This window comes from Symphalangus syndactylus, chromosome 10, assembly GCF_028878055.3.
Source record: "Symphalangus syndactylus isolate Jambi chromosome 10, NHGRI_mSymSyn1-v2.1_pri, whole genome shotgun sequence".
NCBI classification, from domain to species: Eukaryota; Metazoa; Chordata; class Mammalia; order Primates; family Hylobatidae; genus Symphalangus; species Symphalangus syndactylus.
The window spans coordinates 11,612,046-11,631,745 of record NC_072432.2 but is presented as its reverse complement, the minus strand read 5'-3'; the positions used below and the strand labels follow the sequence as shown (position 1 = coordinate 11,631,745).

Genomic DNA, 19,700 nt, shown 5'->3' with positions numbered 1-19,700 from the left:
AGCTTGTGCCTGCCCACAGTCCTCTCCAGGGCATGCTTACCAGGCAAGCCTCCCCCAACTACCAACAGCACTCAGGGGTGGTAGCGTGGGGGGAATACCCCAAAAGCAAACAAGCAAAACAGTAACGTGCAATGGGACAGTGTACAAGGAAGGGCCAGTGGTCCTGTGGGCAACCCAAGTCCTGCCCGCCCTGGAGGTGGGGGACTGGCTGCAGAGGGGGTGGGTCGCTGAGTCCACCCCACATCTGCCTTCCTGAGCCATTGGGCTGCCCTGGCCCCCTGCTTTCCTCCACCCTCAGGGCTAGAGGCACAGGTCTCGGTACACCCTAGGCCAGTGAGGACACCCTCATGGGTGCGACCGGACACCGAGCCGGCTACATTCCCTGGACTTACCGCAATTTGTCCTCCTTCTTTCGCCAGGTAGCTTTTGACATCTCTCAAGGCAGCTAAGGCACATTGCCTGGAATGCACAAGAGACGCCGAATGTCAGCACCAGTGCGTCCGCTGGGGCAGCCCAAGCAACTCCCGATGCACCCCGACAGGCAGAGTAACTGGTGGTTCCATTCTACACTGCTTAGCACTGGGCAGGCTGGCCAGCACCCCTCAGGCCCAGAGGCTTCCAACCTGGGGCCCCGCACGGGTGGCCTCAGGAACCCTTGGGAGGTGGTGCTCGCACCGAGCTGCACACGGGAACCACTCCTGGGGAGCTGCTAAGAAATGGCTGCCCAGAGCCACCCACAGATCTGCGCTAACTGGTCTGGGGTGGGGCCTGGCATCAGGGGTTTTAGCATCCCCCATGAGACTCCAACATACAGCCGGGGCCGAACACCCTTGCACTAGGGTTTCACCATCAACTCGCACTTAACAAGAAATCCTTTCCAAACAAACAGACACTCCCGACAAACAGGACTTGCTAATTCTCAGTGAGGGTGCTTCTGCAGCTCTGTCCCAGTGAGGGTCAACTCACTGAGACCCTCAGGGAACAGATGAGAGCAGCAACCTCAGAGGGGCAGCAGGGCTTGTTCCCACACTGCACAGCCCTGAAGACCACCAGCAGGACCCACCCGCAGGCCGGCTTTCTCTGCCTCCTACAGAGCCTGGCTCAGAACAAAGCAAGCCCAAGCCCGCAGCCCAGCCTTACACCCGCAGCCCCACAGCCCAGCCTTATTCCCGCAGCCCAGCCTTATTCCCGCGGCCCAGCCTTATTCCCAAAGCCCAGCCTTATTCCCGCGGCCCAGCCTTATTCCCGCAGCCCAGCCTTATTCCCGCGGCCCAGCCTTATGCCCGCAGCCCCACAGCCCAGCCTTATTCCCACAGCCTAGCCTTACGCCTGCGGCCCAGCCTTACGCCCGCGGCCAAAGTTTATTGCAGCAGCCCAGCCTTACGCCCGCAGCCCCGCAGCCCAGCCTTATTCCCGTGGCCCAGCCTTACTTCCGGACTTTCATGGCTTCCTCATTGTCGGGGCGGAAGAAGTTGTAGGAGCTGTACTGCTTCACAGCCTCCCGGCGATACTCCCCGACATTGAACACTGTGGACGGGAAAGAGAACAACCTGGATGATCGAGCAGGAAGGGGCCAGCTCACACCGGGATCATGCGATCGACCAAAGGAAGAGCCACCCACCCAACCACACCGACTTGAATGAGATGGTGTGGAAGCAATGCCGGCGCCCAGTCCTGCCCTATCCTCAACTCCTGAGGACAGCAGGCCACAGGCAGCCCGGCTTCCCCAGTCCAGCTGCAATGCCGCTGCCGCAGGCTCTGCGACGCTGTCCCCTCCAGCCAAGTCTACAATCCCAGTCTCACGATATCCTAAACCAGAGACTGAGACTGTGAGGATGGGTTGGGGGAGGCCCCAAGTCTAGTAAAAATAGGGACAACACATTTCCACCAATGGTATCAGAAAGCGAGTGGGGCCTCATGCCCACTGCCAGATCTAGGTCAACCCTTCTGCTGGTGCAGCCGCCAGGGCCAGGGCCGGGGGAATGTGTCCCATGGTTCCTGGGCACTGAGCTGGGCACAGCGGGGATGGTAAACATAAAAACCATCCCTTCAAAAGAGGGGAGGGTGGGAGATGAGCAAGGGTTAAAAAATAACCAGTTGGGTACAATGTTCACTATCTGGGTAACAGGTTCACTAGAAGCCCAATCCCCAATCAATATGCAGTATACTCATGTAACAAACACGCACATGTACCCCTAATCTAAAATAAAATTAATTGAAAAACAAAAAAATACCCAGTGCCCATCCACAAGATGTTCCCCATCTAGTTGGGAAGACCAAGCACAGATTCTTAAAGGCGTCATCTACAACCAGCGGTCCCCATCCTTTTTGGCACCAGGGACCACTTTTGTGGGAGACAATTTTTCCATCGACAGGGAAGGGTTGTGGGTGTACGGCTTTGGGTTGAAACTGTTTCACCTCAGATCATCAGGCATTAGATTATCATAAGGAGCAGACAACCTAGATCCCTCACATGCCCAGTTCACAATAGGGTTCACTCCTGTGAGAATCTAATGCCACCGCTGATCAGACTGGAGGCGGAGCTCAGGTGGGAATGCTCGCTCACTGCCACTCACCTCCTGCGGCCCGGTTCCTAACATGCCACCTGGCATAGAGTCCACAGCCTGGGGGCTGAAGACCCTTGATCTATGGTAGGCAGTGCTTAGGGCCATCAGCAGAGGAATGTTAGCTAGGACTGAGTGTGACAGGAATGTAAAGGACTGACATGGCCGAAGACCGCTTTGAAGGAGGTGAAATCTGAGTCGGGGCAGGATTTAGGGGAGTGGGAAAGAGAATGGCCAGTGAGGAAAAAACCCCAACAGAAGAAGGGTGTAGACACAGTGTGAAGGGGGACCTGGCTGCACGGGAGGCAGGGTCAGACTCCCTGACCAGGGGACAGAGGCGCCCAGGGATGGTCCTGCCTGTGAAACCAGCAACTGAGATGGAAGGTCAGGTTTTTGCACTTGCAGTCTCACCTTTTGTGGGGACGCCAATCCAGTTGAGGTAGCGAGTCAGCTTCTTGGAGATGTAGGTCTTACCCCGGGCAGGGAGGCCCACCATGACGATGACAGTGGGGGAGTTGGTCAGCTTTGGCCCACAGGCTGCAAAAACAAGCAAGAAGAGTGTGTCATCAACCAAGTGACCGGAAAAGAGGAGCAGAGGCCAGGCCCAACAATAACGCTGAAGAATTTCACCAAAAATGTTTTTGAGACAGGGTCTCACTCTGTTGCCCAGGCGGGAGTGCAGTGGCCACCACAGATTACTGCAGCCTCAAACCTCTGGATTTAAACGATCCTCCAGCCTTAGCCTCCCCAATAGCTGGGACTACAAGTTTGCACATCACCACCCCTGGCTAATTTTTTTATCTTTGTCGAGATGGGGTCTCGCTGTGTTGCCCAGGCTGGTCTCGAACTCCTGGTCTCAAACAATCCTCCCAGAGTGCTGGGATTACAGGCATAGCCACCACACCCAGCATTCATTGAAATTTTCATTTCATCTCCCTATCCTGAAGCCCCTGGCATTGTACCAGAGTGGGACCAGGCAACCCTAGTGGCCACAGCCCCCCAGCCACACCCTGTCCGTCAATTCTGCCTTTAGGTTCCACTTGGCAAAGACAGTCCCAACCCCAAATTCCTGAGCTGATACCCAGGGCGCTAAACCTAGCAGGGAACCAGTGACTAACACCACAGTGGAAGTGGAATGCTCCTGCGGGTGGGAGGAAAGGATTCCCCTCCCCAGGGAGGGTGGGGCTCAGAGTTGAGAGGGCGGATTCCAACACAACATGGGGACAGAGGGGCAGGGGGCTGGGGCCCAGGGGTCAAGAGACAGAGAGGCCCACCATCAATATCCGAACCTCCACACAGAGGTATGGGCGGCATTTCTGAAAAAAAAAATCTTTAAAAAGGCAATTTTTAAAAGTAGGAGTTTACAGCCAGGCGCAGTGGTTTATGCCTGTAATCCCAGTGCTTTGGGAGGCCGAGGCAAGAGGATCACTTGAGACCATGAGTTTGAGACCAGCCTGGGCAACATAGCAAGACCCTGCCTCTACAAATAAATAAATTTTTTAAAAAATTAGAAGAAAATGAAAAGAATTTATCAAATGAAAGTAGGTCAGGGAGGCAGGATGCTGAAATTACCCCAGCGGACAGGTAAATCCTCCACCCCTGAGCCTCTCACGCCCTGTCTGACCCCCTCCTTCTGGTGCCAGGCTCGGATGAATGCTGGGGCCCTGCCGAGGGAAGGGCCGGTCACGAAGCCTCAGGCAGGGGCCGGCTCCACCACTGTCTCCAGGAAACCTGGAGATGCTCTTGCCTGCCAGCTCCCTCCTGGCTTCTGCTGCTACACAACGGTCTTGGCATCTCAGTAAGACAAAACAGCAGGGAGGGGGGTTTTGCTCGGTTTTTCAGAAAGCAGCCAGAAGCCCCCTGTTCTGAAGGCCAAGGGCCCAGTATCTCCCCGGCTGTCGCCTGGCCCTGGGAGTCTCAGGCAAATCCCACACCCTGCCGACATGCAAGCTCCAGGGCCAGATGACACCCGCCAGCTCCCGCCTGGGCGGCACTGCCCAGCACTCACTGCCACGTGGTCAGCCTGGCTGTCCCCATCATTCCCAGACACAGCCCGCATGGCCTGCAGGAAAACCTCTGAAAGCTGCACACAGAACCAGGCAGATGTCAGACTGGACAGACGCCCCGATGTCCAAGCTGAACAGGCTTAGGCTGAGGGAGCCACCACCCCTCAGACAGGCCGCGGCTCAGCGAAGAAGCCCCTCTGTAAGCTGGACCCCCCAACAGGGCTCCAAACTGAAGTCAATGTCCAGGATCTGCTCCCAGGCCTGGCGGCGGGGGCAGGGAGGCAGGCATGGCATGCCGGGCCTTTGTCCCCTCCATGCTATTTGGAGACCATTAGTGGCCTTCTCAGCAGGCAGAGTAAGGAGACAGACAGGCTATCAGCAGATGAGAAGACGCTAAAAGCCCTGGACTGGTATGCCCTTGGTGTCCAGTGACCTAGAACAAACAGTTCCTCGAAAACAGATGCTTTTCACTGCCCAGGGTGAGCCGGGCATCCTGAGCACATGAGTGGAACAAACAAGCACAAAGCACCCAGGGGCTTTCTTGTGTCCCCAGGGGGCACACGGAGAGATGGTGGCCTCCCTAAAAGCCAGTGAGGCACACCCCACCGTGCCCAGGGTCATTCTGACAGCTGTAGCTGCCACATCGGAAAAGTAGCAGCAACTCCTTGGAAACAATACCCATCCACTGACCCTTCCCCCAGGCCAAGGGTCCCTCCTGGTCTTACCAGGTGTCCCCACCGCGCCGCTGCTCCTAAGAGCACCCAGATATGCAGAGACAGATGCACACACATACTCTCAGCTGTGCACATAGGCAGAATTATTTCTGTCGGAACCACGCCAAGGAAGCAGAGGCTGATTGATTTATCCAACACGGGATTATGTCTACTCACTAATCATAGGGATGAATCTCCTCTGGCAATAGACATTTAGAGAGGGAAAACAACAACAACAACAACAGCAAAAGAGCAGAGGAAATACACAGGGCAAAAGGTCAGACTGGATTTCAAACCCAAATAAACCGCCAGTCCCTTCTTGGCAAAGCAGAGCCATTCTCCCTACGCACTGGTCTCTCGAATAGTAAGATTCAAAGAGAGGGGCGTGTCAGGCGCGGTGGCTCAGGCCTGTAATCCCAGCACTTTGGGAGGCCGAGGTGGGCCTCGGAGGTCGGGACCATCCTGGCTAACACGGTGAAACCCCGTCTCTACTAAAAACACAAAAAATTAGCCGGGCATGGTGGCAGGCGCCTGTAGTCCCAGCTACTCGGGAAGCTGAGGCAGGAGAAGGCCTGAACCCGGGAGGCGGAGCTTGCAGTGAGCTGAGATCCCACCATAGCACTCTAGCCTGGGTGACAGAGCGAAACTTCATCTCAAAAGAAAAAAAAACAGAGAGGGGCGCCTGAGGTGTTTGCAGCTATCCCTCCCTTCAGACACCCACCACTGTCTTGGACAGATAAGGTAATCACAAATCCTTACTAAATCTTTGAGTCTTATTCTCCAACCTCAGCCCCTTTTAAAAACTCACAGCACACCTCATGTTTCTAATTCTGTGACCCTCAGTTTCTTCTTCTCTTCTCAATGGGCCTTTTTACCACCAAAAAAGAGACACCCCTACCTGCCTCATCACCCTCCCTGGCAAGGCACAGTGATTAGAAAAGATAAGTATTGGCTGGGCACAGTCTCCCAGCACTTTGGGCGGGAGAGGAGGGCAGACCACCTGAGGTCAGGAGTTCGAAACCAGCCTGATCAACATGGCAAAACTCCGTCTCTACTAAAAATACAAAAATTAGCCAGGCGTGGTAGCGGGCACCTGTAATCCCATCTGCTGAGGTAGGAGAATCACTTGAATCCGGGAGGCAGAGGTTGCAGTGAGCCGAGATTGTACCAATGCACTCCAGCCTGGGCAACAGAGCAAAAGTCTGTCTCAAAAAACAAAAAAAAAATTACTGGGTTTAACACAAGATTTTCCAAAGAGTATTTGTGTCTCGTTTCATTTTATGTAAATGTTTAATATTTTAACTTCTTTTTCACACACCCAAAGTTTTGAAAGTTGTGAAACTTAAATGTACTTAGATGTTGACTTTAGATGTCAATTGAAACATGCCTGGGGGAACACAGATGTCACCCTGTTACAGGGGAAGGAACAACTGTGTAAAGACCCTGGGTAACAGACTAAACACCCGAATTGAGTCTGGGGGCCTCAAGCTCAAAGTGTTGTCATGGTAATGACCATGGCCACTTGGGTAAGTCCTCCCAGAAAGTCACCAAGTCCCGGACACGGAGCTTCAATTCTGCAAGGTTGTTATGTTCACGACACGCTCGCTCACTGGGCACATGCGCCAGGTACATGCACTGGGTACCCGTGAGACAGAGGCTACTTGGGGGATACAGGGTCAGTGTGGCTGAGTAGTGCCTTTGGGCTAAGCCCTGGCTGTCTACAAGCCCGCAGTACCATTAGTGTACAACGCAGACTGCCTACTAGGGCCCATTCCCTGCAGGCAAACGTACACAAGAAGCCAAAAGAAAACTGAAGGCTGGCTGGTGAACACTCAGCCGCGGGATACAGTGACACAAGGAGCTAGTTATGGAAAGCAGCAGCCAGATGGATGGCGAATCCCCCACCTGGACAGTGAGAGGCTGGCACCCCCGGGTTCCTACTCCTGCTCTCCCAGCTAGATTAAGCTACTAACCTCTCTGATGGTGTGCAATGCACAGACAGACAGGCAGCAGCCCACACAGTCTGTATCCCCCACTGACTCAGAATGCATCCCCAGAAAATAAACTGTAAGGGCTACCCAGGGATAAGGCACGGATTTCTCTAGGACATCACCCGCCCAGCTTCCTTACACTAGAACACCAGCAGCCGGCGTAACTCCCTACTGAGATGAAAGTCTTTCTATCCGTATTTGAGTAGCACATCAACCTTTCTTCAGACTCAGTTTCCTCAGGGTCTGTCTAAATCCTGAGCAAAGACAAGCTGGCAGTTTGTCTCATTCCATTGTTTTTAAGAGGGAAAAAAAAAAGGCCAGGTACACTGGCTTACACCTGTAATCCCAGCACTTCGGGAGGTCAAGGGGGCATCGCTTGAGGCCAGGAATTCGAGACCAGCTTGGGCAACATAGAGAGACCCCGTTTGTACAAAAATCTTTTTAAAAATTAGCTGGGTGCAGTAGCACATGCCCATAATCCCAGCTACTCAGGAGGCTGAGGCAGAAGGATTGCTTGAGCCCAGGAGTTCAAGGCTGCAATGAGACGTGATTGCACCATTGCACTCCAGCCTGGGTGACAGAGTGAGACTCTGTCTCAAGAAAGAAAGTTTGGTGCTTTAAAAGGCTGTCTTTTACCTGTTGCTTACAACCCTGCACTGGCCTGACCAGTACTAATACCCCCTTTGCTCCACTGATGATGGCAACTTCTGATTTAATGCCAAGTCCCAAGCACCATCTTAGGACTCAGCCTGGTACCCGGGATCCCTCAGAACACAGAGACTCTTGAATTTTAGTGATGAACACAAAGGAAAGCCAGACCTTGCCAGTCAAAAAGGTACTTCTTGCCCATTATGCTGACTCACAAATTCAGTAAGTCAGCAGGAGTTACAGGATGCATGCGAAGGAAGCTACAGGTTTTGTAAGAAACATTTACCACCATGCTGATGTAGCAACAGGGTATCCCGTTAATGCGCCTCTGAGGCAAGAATATAATGCAGCTTATTGATACAGTAATTTTTGTTTTGTTGTTGTACTGTTCTTTGTCTATAAAAAGCAGCATCCTAGACACCCTCCTTCAGCAATAAACCTCAAGGAGGCTGGGAATGGTGGCACATGCCTGTAACCTCAGCACTTTGGGAGGCCAAGGTGGGGGGATCACTTGAGGCCAGGAGTTCGGGACCAGCCTGAGCAACATAGCAAGACCCCATCTCTATGAAAAATTTTTTTTTAATTAGCCGGGTGTGGTGGTGCACACTTGTAGTCCTGGCTACTGGACAGGCTGAGGCGGGAGCATCACTTGAGCCCAAGAGTTGGTGGTTACAGTGAGCTATGATCGCACCACTGCCCTCCAGCCTGGGTGACAGTGTGAGACTCTGCCTCAAAAATGAATAAATAAATAATAAACTCAGGGAACTCTGCTGCAGACCTCCAATGAGAAGGCCGCTTATAAAGGTGGCAACAGGTTTAGGAGAAAGAAAACCCACCCAGCTGGGCATGGTGGCTCACGCCTATAATCCCAGCACTTTGGGAGGCTGAGGTGGGCAAATCACTTGAGGTCAGGAGTTCGAGACCAGCCTGGCCAACATGGTGAAACCCCGTCTTTACTAAAAGTACGAAAATTAGCTGGGCATGGTGGCACACACCTGTAATCCCAGCTTCTCAGGAGACTGAGGCACGAGAATCGCTTGAAACCTGGAGGCAGAAGTTGCAGTGAGGCAAGCTCGCACCACTGCACTCCAGCCTCAGTGACAGAGTGAAACGCCATCTCCAAAAAAAAAAGAAAGAAAGAAAGAAAGAAAAACCCACCCAATGTCCCAAATGCCATTAGAGAATCGAGGTAGGGTGTCAGGAAGATACCAAATAGAAATAGCTTCTTCTCTCCATTCCAGTAAGAGACAAATGTGACTATATAAACTGAAAAAGACACCACCACTTGAAATAAGGATGTGCGATACCCAGGCTGCAGATCTGTTTACAAAAAGGAATGTGTCTGAGACTATACCTCAAAGCCACACAGGAGGATACCAGCAGTAGGCGGGACAAAAGAATTAATCCATCAGCTTTAGCCAAATTCCCACCCTCCAGCTCTGAATGATTCTGACAGGGATTCTTAGGCAAATCTCTCACTGCGTGCGAGACGTGCAGGTTGATAGGGTCTAATGGATCAGGATCCAAGCCTGGAGGGAGGACGCCTTGATGCACGCTGGTGTTCTCAATATCATCACAACTGAGCTGATGCCAACCGATCTCAGAGCCGCCCTGGAAGTCACGGGACACTCCTCCCAGACCCCTGGGCGTTCGTATACAATCACATGTATTTACATATATAGGACTAGCCTCCATTGCAGTTTACAAAGTGCTATAGAGATAATACTTGTTTTATGCAAAAGTTGTTTCTGCATTTGGACTTGGCCAAATCTCCTTGGGGATTTAAGAGCTGCATTCCACTCCACTTACAGGTTTTACACAAAGACAAGAGAACCGTGGGCCACCCCAGTTCAAGCGCATCTGACAGGGCTGGGCAACACACCCGCATCCCCCAGTCCTGGGCTACCTCACAAAGAGGGGGAACAAGACCTCTCCTGAGGGCTACCCCAGAACCCTGAAGTCCAGCAGGGTGGATCTGCTGACGTCCCCACCCAGGGCACACCATGGGGGTGGGTGTGGGGAGAGGGGCAGGTCTGGACGAGGCCGGTGATTCAGACCCGGCAGGGCTCCAGAAGAGCTGTCAAGTCCCGCGGGGGCCGTCCTAAGAAACGTGGTAGCCGGGCAACCCTGCCAGCCGCCTTCGCTCAGGCGCCTTCGGATGACCCGAAGCCACCTCAAGAGTTTGCACCTGGATCCCACAGTCACTACTCAGGCTACGACCTGACCTGGGCAAAACCGCACCAGGCGGCTCCCTGTCCAGCCCATGGGAGCCGGGGCGCATTACCTGGAGAGGCAGCGTCGCCTCTCTGCGCTGCCCACCCGCCCTTTTCCGCGGCGGCGCTCCGCAGATGAGGTGGAGCTCGAGGTAGCCCTCTCCCAAGCGATCGCTGGTGGCGGGGGCGGCGACCGGCAGGACGGGGCAGGGTACTGCCAGCCAATTCCGAGCACCGGGGAATGCGTGCGCCCGGGGCGCGTGGGGCAGCGCCAACCGTGCACTCACCAACCCACCGACCCTCCCCAAAGCCGGGGACACAGGCATGGCTCCAGGTGGCTCTCCTGGCGCCCCCAGCACGGGCGCCCCCATGGCACTGGAGATGCACGGAAGAGAGAGAAGAAGAGAGAAAGAGATAAAGGCAGAAAAAAACACAGTGGGAGAGGAAGGAGGCAGAAACAGAGAGAGAAAAACAGAGACATATATATCGAAAGAGAAAACAGGACAGAGAAATAGGTTATTAAGTGCAGCGAGGGGATAGGAATGCATAGCAAGGCGGGAGAGGAGATGGAAACATGCAGAGAGAGGAGATCCGGACGGTGGAAAGGGGCGGAGGCGCGAGCGGCCGGGTCCCTGGGCTGCGCTCCAGCCACGGCCGCCCGGGACGGGTGTCGAGGGCAGGGATCGCGGAGGATGTGGATCCCCTCCCTGGCCTGTCCAGACGCGCGCGTCCCTCCGTCTCGGCGTACGCAGCCCGGCCGGGCTCACTCGCCGTTTCCGGGCCGGCGGGGCAGCCACGGGGCCAACGGCCACAGCGCCCCTGCCGCCTGGCCAAGGACGCGCAACCCGCGCCTCCGCCCCGCCCCGCCGGCGCGACCCGCACGGGCGCGCCCCCCGCAGAGGGGCGTCGGCACAAAGCCGCCCCACACAATGGCCTGGCCCCGCGCAGCGCGCCCTGCAACCCGGCTCCGCGCAGCTGCACTCACATCTGGGCAACGAGGGCCGGTGGTCCACGGGCACCCAGATCTTCTGCACTCGGCTCTGGGTCAGTTCCAACGGCATCTTCGCGGCTGCGCCCGACGGCCCGCCTCCCGGGGCCGAGATCCCGACGCTGGCAGGAGAGCGGCCGCCGACCCCCGGAACAAAGGAGGAGAGAGGGGCGTGCGCCGGCGCGCGGCCGGGCGTTTCCTGCGCTGCCAGGGGAAACGTGCTTTGGGCTAAGTTCCGGACCCTCGCCTGTGCGGGGCTCGACGTGTGCTGCGAGGGTGGCGAGGCTGGGGATGCCCGGCACAGCCGGCTCGTCCGCTCGGAAAGCTCTGGGATGCTCGGGCACAGTGACAGCCGCGCTCTCGCCACCAGGCCCTGCCGCTCGCCTCCTCTCCGGCTCGGCTGGGATGCCCCGCGCACCGTCGGCTTTTAAAGAGTCCGGGCTGGCCGCAGACGCGCACGTCAGCCTCGGGGCGGGCCGCATTCCTTGGGTCCCAGCCCCCTTCCACGTGGGGAGGAGGGTGGGCGAGCCGGGAGGCAGCCTGCGAGCTCCCCCTGCGGGCCGGCGACGGCGGCGCACCAGCTCCTGCAGCCCAGCCCTGCTGAAAGGTCCTGGCTGCTGTTATCCCCTCGTCCCGTTGTTCCCGCGGGACGTCTGGCACAGCTTCCCCGACTAATTCCCGCCCCTCACCTCAACTGTGCTGGCCGGGAGGAGAGCAGCGACGTAGTCCTGCACAGTGTAGACCGTGGCCCCCTTAGCCGAATCCCTTGGGAAGCTGCTTAAAGTGCATCCTACCAATGCAGCTCCTTTAGGGCCGTGGAGCCCCGATACTCTGCATTCCTAACACGCGCTGTGGGACAGGCGCAGTCCAGGTAAGGACATGGGCCAGGCTGCTCCCTGATAATACCCGCGAGCCCATCCCCCGCCACGACCCGGGCCACCCGCGGGGAGGAGGCTTCCCTGATCCTCCTACCTCACCCTGTCCACTTTCCTGAATCCCTTAGAAACCTGGACTTGAACTGAGCCTTGCTCCCCTCCCCTAGCCCAAAGACTGGGAACCTTGAGAGGCCTGCGGTGCTGGGCACGAGGAGGGGGCGGGAAAGCCCCGGGGAGCTGGACTGAAGTGGACTGGGGCTGGGGGCAGCTGGCATCTGGTTTTCACACTCACCATGTACACCATTCAATAAACCTTTATCGCCCCGAGTAGAAGAATGAATAAAACTAGACCCATTTCGATCTGCAATTCATTACCTAAGTCGAGGGAAAACTTTTGGGGGCGGCCCCTTATTATGCAGACCCCTAAAATTCACTCCGTTATCCTGCACACCCTGCAGCTCTGCCTCCCCACTTTTTGGTGCATGCGTGCCCCGTCTCCTTTTCCGGCCCTCGCAGTTTGCACCAGCTCGCGACTTTTGACAGTCGTGCAGTCAGGTCAGAGGCGTGCGGGGAAGATCTGGGCTGGTTTTGGTGGGGAACCGCCGCCCGCGCCGGGACACGACTTGGATGTAATTTTTGCAAACGAAGCCTCAGTACAGGAGCGCTGCGCCGCCTTGCAGAGAGGTGCACACTTAGCGCTGAGGCTGGGCTGTGATTGGAGGGAAGGCGGCGCTCGCTGAAACCTACACCGCGGCGGAAAAGTCTGCGCAGAGGCTGCCACACGTCGCTCACGTCCCGCATGCTCCACAGGGAGGGCGCCCGCGCCCAGGCGGCGACCAGGGCTGCTCCCGCCCCGCGCGCCCGCCCCACCCGGGCCTCCACTCCTCCCGACCCGCCGCCTGCCGAGGGGCCCCGGAACGCGCAACATCGGCCACCTGGCCTGTGCCCCGCCACCCTCCCCCACGCCTCGACCCCCACTCCCCGCTAGCCTCGACCCCCACTCCGGCACCCCGCCCCCCGCGCCGCCCTCTCAGAGCCCCTGTTCCCGCGACAGCTTTGCTGACGGTCTGGTTTCCGCGCTCTGGCGGCTGTTCAGAAACCCGATGCGTTGCACTTGGACTTGTTTTCTGCAGTGGGAGCACATGCCAGAGGCGACACCCTAAACGCCCAGGGGAGAGACCCACTCCACTCCTGAAATAAGAGTGGGCTGACCCGAAGAGGGAAACAGCAGGCGGCGAGCGCCCGCGCCACCGGGACGAGTTCCCGCCCTGGGGTTCGCGGGGGTCCGTGAGGGCTGCAGGCTGCGCGCCGGGAGAGCGGCTGCACCCCTGCAAAGAGCGCCCGCGGTTCCTGGGGAATGACGGTGCACCTGCGCGCCCGCTGCTTGCCCACCGATTTTGCACACGTACAGGCCAGGCAAGCGGACCAGGGAGCCTTCTTCCACACTCCCTACAAGCTTGCAAACACATTGCTGGTTTCAGCTCACAGAGAGAGCAGAGAGATGGCGTCTGCCCCAGCAGCGGCACATCATTAATCTCTTGACCTAGATAACGCATCTGACAGCGGTCAGCAATTAGGGCACAGGGAGTTGACGTCCCGGAGGTCCAGCTGAACTTTCGCAGACCGGGCACTTTTCCTGTCAATAACGCGTTGTGAGTCTAGAGGGAAGACTATGTTCTTCCCCCATTCGCCTCCTGCACTTGCTATGCAGCAGGCAAAAGGAAGTTAACTCAATCCCCCTCCTGCTCCTCCCATCTAAGTGCAAACGGAGTGCGTGGGAGCAAGGACGAATGCACACCTGTTTTTGTGTTTGTTTTTTTAATGGCCAGCTAGAACTGGCAGCCTTTACAGCCCCAGGTAAGTTAGGGTAGAGCCCTCATGAGAGATGAAACTGCTTCACTACAAAATCACTTACAAACAACCCAACTGCAGCTGTATTCTGGTGATTTACTGGTTCCGAGTTTACTAGTTTGGACATCCTCCTAACTCATTCCCTAGCTCTGCTAATGCCCCATCTTCACCCCAAATGTCCAACTACGGCTTGGCCAACTTCCCTGCTCCTAACCTGGGTATCACAAAGGCGGCCCTTCAGAAAACGCCCCCAATAATGTAAATGTTCCACTAAGACGATGATTCTTTTACAGCTACAATAACACCAAGGCTAGCGCAGATCGATTATTTCTCCTAGGTCATGGTCCTAGAAACTGTGAAAGGTAGAAGGAAACTTCAAGACTACCTAGTCAACCCCACTTGCTTTATGGGAAGAAGTAAAGGGAGTTGAGATTAGAGAAGTCAAGGAACCAGGTCAGAGATGAAAGAAGAAAGCCAATTAGGAGCAGAGTTTGTTGGGGTTTTTTTGTTGGTTTGTTTTTGTTTTTCCCTTCTACTTGACACAGACGCAGATAGATAGCTCCCTAGGAGACTCATTATGGGGCCACCCTAACCCCAGGGTGCTTAGTGGAATCCTAATTTAGGAGCTGATCAGGCTGTGATTCAGACTCACCTAGAACAATTGAGCTATTTGGGAAGGAAAGGTCAGAGAAGGACCTTCCGTGAGTAGAATGAGACATTAGCAGGGCAATTATTGAAAATGATCCTGGCCAGTGCAGTGGCTCGCACCTGTAATCCCAGCACTTTGGGTGGCTCAGGCGGACGGATTGCTTGAGCTCAGGAGTTAAGAGACCAGCCTGGGCAACATGAAACCCCATCTCTGCAAAAAAAAAAAAAAAAAAAAAAAAATTAAAAAATAGCTGGGCGTGGTGGCTCGCACCTGTGGTCCCAGTTATTTTGGAGACTGAGGTGGGAGGATCACCTGAGCCCAGGAGGCAGAGGTTGCAGTGAGCTGTGATTGCACCACTGCACTCCAGCCTGGGTGACACAGTGAGACCCTGTCACAAAAAAAGAAAAAAAAAAAAAGCAAGTGCCTGGTGAGGTGCTCACATCGCTGAATTCACTGAGCTCGGTCCAGCCTTGAGAGGACAGCGGAGTGGTTTTTCTCCAGGATCACCTTTGTTCCCACACTTCTGTGCCAGCCAATGTCATCTAACTCCTACCAGTGCTTCCAAATGCTACTGTAACAACAAACACAAGCAACCGCATTTCCGTGATCCCGTGCCAGCCATAGCCAGGTTAAAACGTTCAAACCGGCCGGGCGCGGTGGCTCACGCTTGTAATCCCAGCACTTTGGGAGGCCGAGGCGGGCGAATCAGGAGGTCAGGAGATCGAGACCACGGTGAAACCCCGTCTCTACTAAAAAATATAAAAAATTAGCCGGGCGTGGTGGCGGGTGCCTGTAGTCCCAGCTACTCGGAGAGGCTGAGGCAGGAGAATGGCGTGAACCCGGGAGGCGGTACTTGCAGTGAGCCGAGATTGCGCCACTGAACTCCAGCCTGGGTGACAGAGCGAGACTCTGTCTCAAAAAAAAAAAAAAAAAAAAACGTTCAAACCAAGCTAGGACCTACCCGCTGCCCCAGAGACAGTGAGAGAGGTGACAAGCAATGGTAGGCTGGGGGCAATCAGAAGTTGCTCATTAGACACCAAATGTCACTATTTGCTCTTGTGAAAAATCCCATGTATGAGGGAGAGAAGTGAGACACCAAACAAAACACTGAAACAAACCCTTCCATCATCACCAGCCAAAGACATGGGGAGGGGGCTGTTATTTCAATAAATTATTTGTAACTCACACATGATTGAGAATAGAGACTGAGACTATCTACACAAGGTCATGTCAGGGGTTCGAAAAACCAATTCATGACATGCACATAGATGTTTATACCAGCTTTATTCATAATTGTTAAAATATGGAAACAACCAAGATGTCCTCTGGTAGATAAATGGATAAACTATGGAACATCCAAACAATGGAATGATTCCGTTCTAAAGAGAAATGAGCTATCAAGTCATGAAAAGACATGGAGAGGCCAGGTGCGGTGGCTCACGCCTGTAATCCCAGCACTTTGGGAGGCCAAGGCAGGCAGATCACTTGAGGTCAGGTGTTCGAGACCAGCCTGGCCAACATGGCAAAACCTCGTCTCTACTAAAAATACAAAAATTAGCTGGGTGTGGTGGTGCACACCTGTAATCCCAGCTACTTGGGAGGCTGAGGCACAAGAATCACTTGAACCCAGGAGGTGGAGGTTGCAGTGAGCCAAGATTGCACCACTGCACTCCAGCCTGAGTGACAGAGCGAGACTCTGTCTCAAAAAAAATTATTATTTTTCTACAAATATCATATATTTTTCTCCAATCTAGTGGACTTAGTGTCTCATTAAGTGGGTGTGAGGAGAATACGCAGCAGCCATAGCCTGGCTCTGGGTGAAGTGACTCAAATTGCTCAACTTAAGTCCCGGCAAACCCTCCGGTAAGTTTCCATTTCTCTCTGCCCCGACCCTGTCACTCCATCTCCTGTGGGCATTTCCTTTTCTTTTCTTTTCTTTTTCTTTTTTTTTTTGAGATGGAGTCTCATGCTATCGCCCTGGTTGGAGTGCAGTGGTACCATCTTGGCTTACTGCCACCTCTGCCTCTCAGGTTCAAGAGATTCTCCCACCTCAGCCTCCTGAGTAACTGGGATTACAGGCTTGCGCCACCATGCTCGGCTAATTTTTTTTTTGTATTTTTAGTAGAAACGGCATTTCACCATGTTGGCCAGTCTGGTCTTGAACTCCTGACCTCAGATGATTTATCTAAGTAAATTGTTCCAGAAAATAGAAAAGAATAAAAGCAACTCTAGTCATTTCTGAGGCTAGCATAACCTTAATTGGTAAAACAAAAAGTAAAAGAAAAGGAAATTTTAAGTTCATTTTATTTATGACAGAGATGTAAGGTTCCTACGTAAAATATTAGATCATGAGAGCCAACCATATACAGTTGACCTTGAACAACACATTTGGATCACACAGGTCCACCTACTTTCTCCTGCCTCTGCCACCCCTGAGACAGCAAGACCAACCCCCTCTTCCTCCTTCCCAGTCTACTCAACATGAAGTCAACAGAGAGGAAGACCTTTATAAGGATTCACTTCTACTTAAGGAATAATGAATGTTTTATCTTCCTTAAAAAAAAAAAAAAAAAAAAAAAAAAAAAGATGTGGAGGATGGCTTGAGCTTTTTGTGTATTTCTCAAAAGTTTTAAGATGTCCTAATTTATTGGTCAAGCAAAAGAAGAAGAAAATAAAAAGTCATGTGTTGGCTAAGGATGGGGATTTGTTCTGAGAAATGCATCACTAAGCAATTCTGTCATTGTGCAAACATCACAGAGTGAACTTACACAAACCTAGATGGCAGAGACTACTGCACATCTAGGCTACATGGTATAGCCTGTTGCTCCTAGGGTACAAACCTGTAAAGCATGTGACTCTACGGAATACTGTAGGCAACTGTAACACAATGGTAGGTATTTGTATATTTAAACATAGAAAATGTACTGTAAGGCCGGGTGCTGTGGCTCACGCCTGTAATCCCAGCACTTTGGGAGCCTGAGGTGGGGAGGATTGCTTAAGGACAGGGGTGTGAGACCAGCCTGGGCAACATAGCAAGACTCCATCTGTGATGGTGAATATTGAGTGTCAAGATGATTGGATTGAAAAATGATTGGATTGAAAAATGATTGGATTGAAAAATCGTGGGTGTGTCTATGAGGGTGTTGCCAAAGGAGATTAACATTTGAGTCAGTGGACTGGGAGAGGCAGACCCACCCTCAGTCTGGGTGGGCACCATCTAATCAGCTGCCAGCATGGCCAGAACAAAAGCAGGCAGAAGAATGTGGAAAGACTAGACTGGCTTAGTCTCTGAGCCCACATCTTTCTCCTGTGCTGAATGCTTCCTGCCCTCAAACATCGGACTCCAAATTCTTCAGCTTTGGGACTCGTGGACCTTTGACCACAGACTGAAGGCTGCACTATTAACGTCCCACTTTTGAGGTTTTGGGACCTGGACTGGCTTCGTTGCCCCTCAGCTTGCAGACGGCCTGTTGTGGACCTCACCTTGTGATCGTGGGAGTCAATGCTCCTTAATAAACTCCCCTTATGTATACATCTATCCTATTAGTTCTGTCCCTCTAAAGAACCCTGACTAATCCACCATCTCTACAAAAAATAATTCAAAAAATTAGCTGGGTGTGGTGGCAGGCGCCTGTGGTCCCAGCTACTTGAGAGGCTGAGGTGGAAGAATTGCTTGAACTGGGAGGTGGAGGCTGCAGTGAGTTGTGATCGCACCAGTGCACTCCAGCCTGGGAGACAGGGCGAGACCCCGTCTCAAAAAAAGAAAAAAAAAGGCAAGCTCACGAGGCAGCACCCTGCCCATGCTGTCTCACGTGCCTTGGCTCTCAATATCTCTCCCGCCCTCTCCCCTGAATAGTATTTATCCTTATGAAAGCAAAAGAGGAAGGCGAGCCAGAAAGCTTGATTCTGGAAAATTCCTCTCAAAGTCTTGAAAACAAGGGGCGGGGTAGAGTAGAAAAAGAGCAGGATGTTGGAACCTGCAACCGTGCCACATTAAGTAGTGAGGGGCCTCTGTGGGCAGCAGGCCACCCAGGCGCCGAGGCAAGGGACCGAGGACACGAGCTGTTCCAGTATAATAAAATATAAAACAAGAATAGTCACACCAGATATAGATCTTAGATATGATTATATATGAATATCATCAATCATTAGTTTGTAGCAATTACTCTTTATCCCAATATTATAATAATCCTCGCTCTATAATCATAACCTAAGAAAAACCAGGCCATATAGAGATAGGAGCTGAGGGGACATAGTGAGGTGTGACCAGAAGACAAGAGTGCGAGCCTTCCGTTATGCCCAGACAGGGCCACCAGAAGGCTCCTTGGTCTAGCGGTAATGCCAGTGTCTGGGAAGACGCCTGTTGCCGAGCGGACGGTGGTCTAGCGGTAGCATCGATGTCAAGGAAAAACACTGGCTACTTAGCAGACCGGGAAAGGGAGTCTCCCTTTCCCCGGGGGAGTTTAGAGAAGACTCTGCTCCTCCACCTCTTGTGGAGGGCCTGACACCAGCCAGGCCCGCCCGCAGTTATCCGGAGGCCTAACTGTCTCCCTGTGATGCTGTGCTTCAGTGGTCACGCTCCTAGTCCGCCTTCATGTTCCATCCTGTACACCTGGCTCTGCCTTCTAGATAGCAGTAGAAAATTAGTGAAAGTACTAAGTCTCTAATATGCAGAAATAATGGTGTAAGTTGTCTTTCTCTTTGTCTCCTCTCTCTCTCTGCCTCGGCTGCCAGGCAGGGAAGGGCCCCTGTCCAGTGGACACGTGACCCACATGACCTTACCTATCATTGGAGATGACTCACACTCTTTACCCTGCCCCTTTTGCTTTGTATCCAATAAATAACAGCGCAGCCAGACATTCGGGGCCGCTACCAATCTCCACTCATTGGTGGTAGTGGTCCCACGGGCCCAGCTGTCTTTTCTTTATCTCTTTGTCTTGTGTCTTTATTTCTACACTCTCTCGTCGCCACTCACAGGGAGAGACCCACCAACCCTGTGGGGCTGGACCCTACAGGCCTCACCTCCCCAAAGGAGACCACCATCTGCCACGAGAATAAGTGAATGGAAAATGGACTGAGAAACTTCACGTATCATGCCACCTTGGCTCTGCCAGAGTGGCCAGTACAGTAGCCCGAATTCTCCCTTCCCTGCCTCGCCACACACAATGGCCCCTAACTCCCACCTACCTTCTCCCCCAGGAG

The 19,700-nt window shown here is 53.6% G+C and overlaps 1 protein-coding gene across 31 annotated transcripts in view; it reads right to left on the bottom strand.

Moving 5' to 3' along the window:
- The window catches only part of PFKFB3 (6-phosphofructo-2-kinase/fructose-2,6-biphosphatase 3), a 263,188-nt gene that overhangs the window by 183,488 nt on the left and 60,000 nt on the right, over positions 1-19,700 (bottom strand). For 18 of the 31 annotated variants that reach the window (XR_010113795.1, XM_063610054.1, XM_063610045.1 and 15 more), the window contains exons 2-4: positions 2,976-3,101; positions 1,431-1,527; positions 393-459 (exon numbers count right to left, since the gene is read on the bottom strand). Coding sequence is in view for 30 of the 31 variants with exons in the window: in XM_063610054.1 (XP_063466124.1) it covers positions 393-459; positions 1,431-1,527; positions 2,976-3,101 (290 nt within the window). In the remaining variant the exon portion in view is untranslated. Of the gene's footprint in view, positions 1-392; positions 460-1,430; positions 1,528-2,975; positions 3,102-10,973; positions 10,987-11,116; positions 12,694-19,700 lie in introns of those variants that run through there. The other 13 variants (XM_063610043.1, XM_063610044.1, XM_055296454.2 and 10 more) reach the window with 7 other exon arrangements.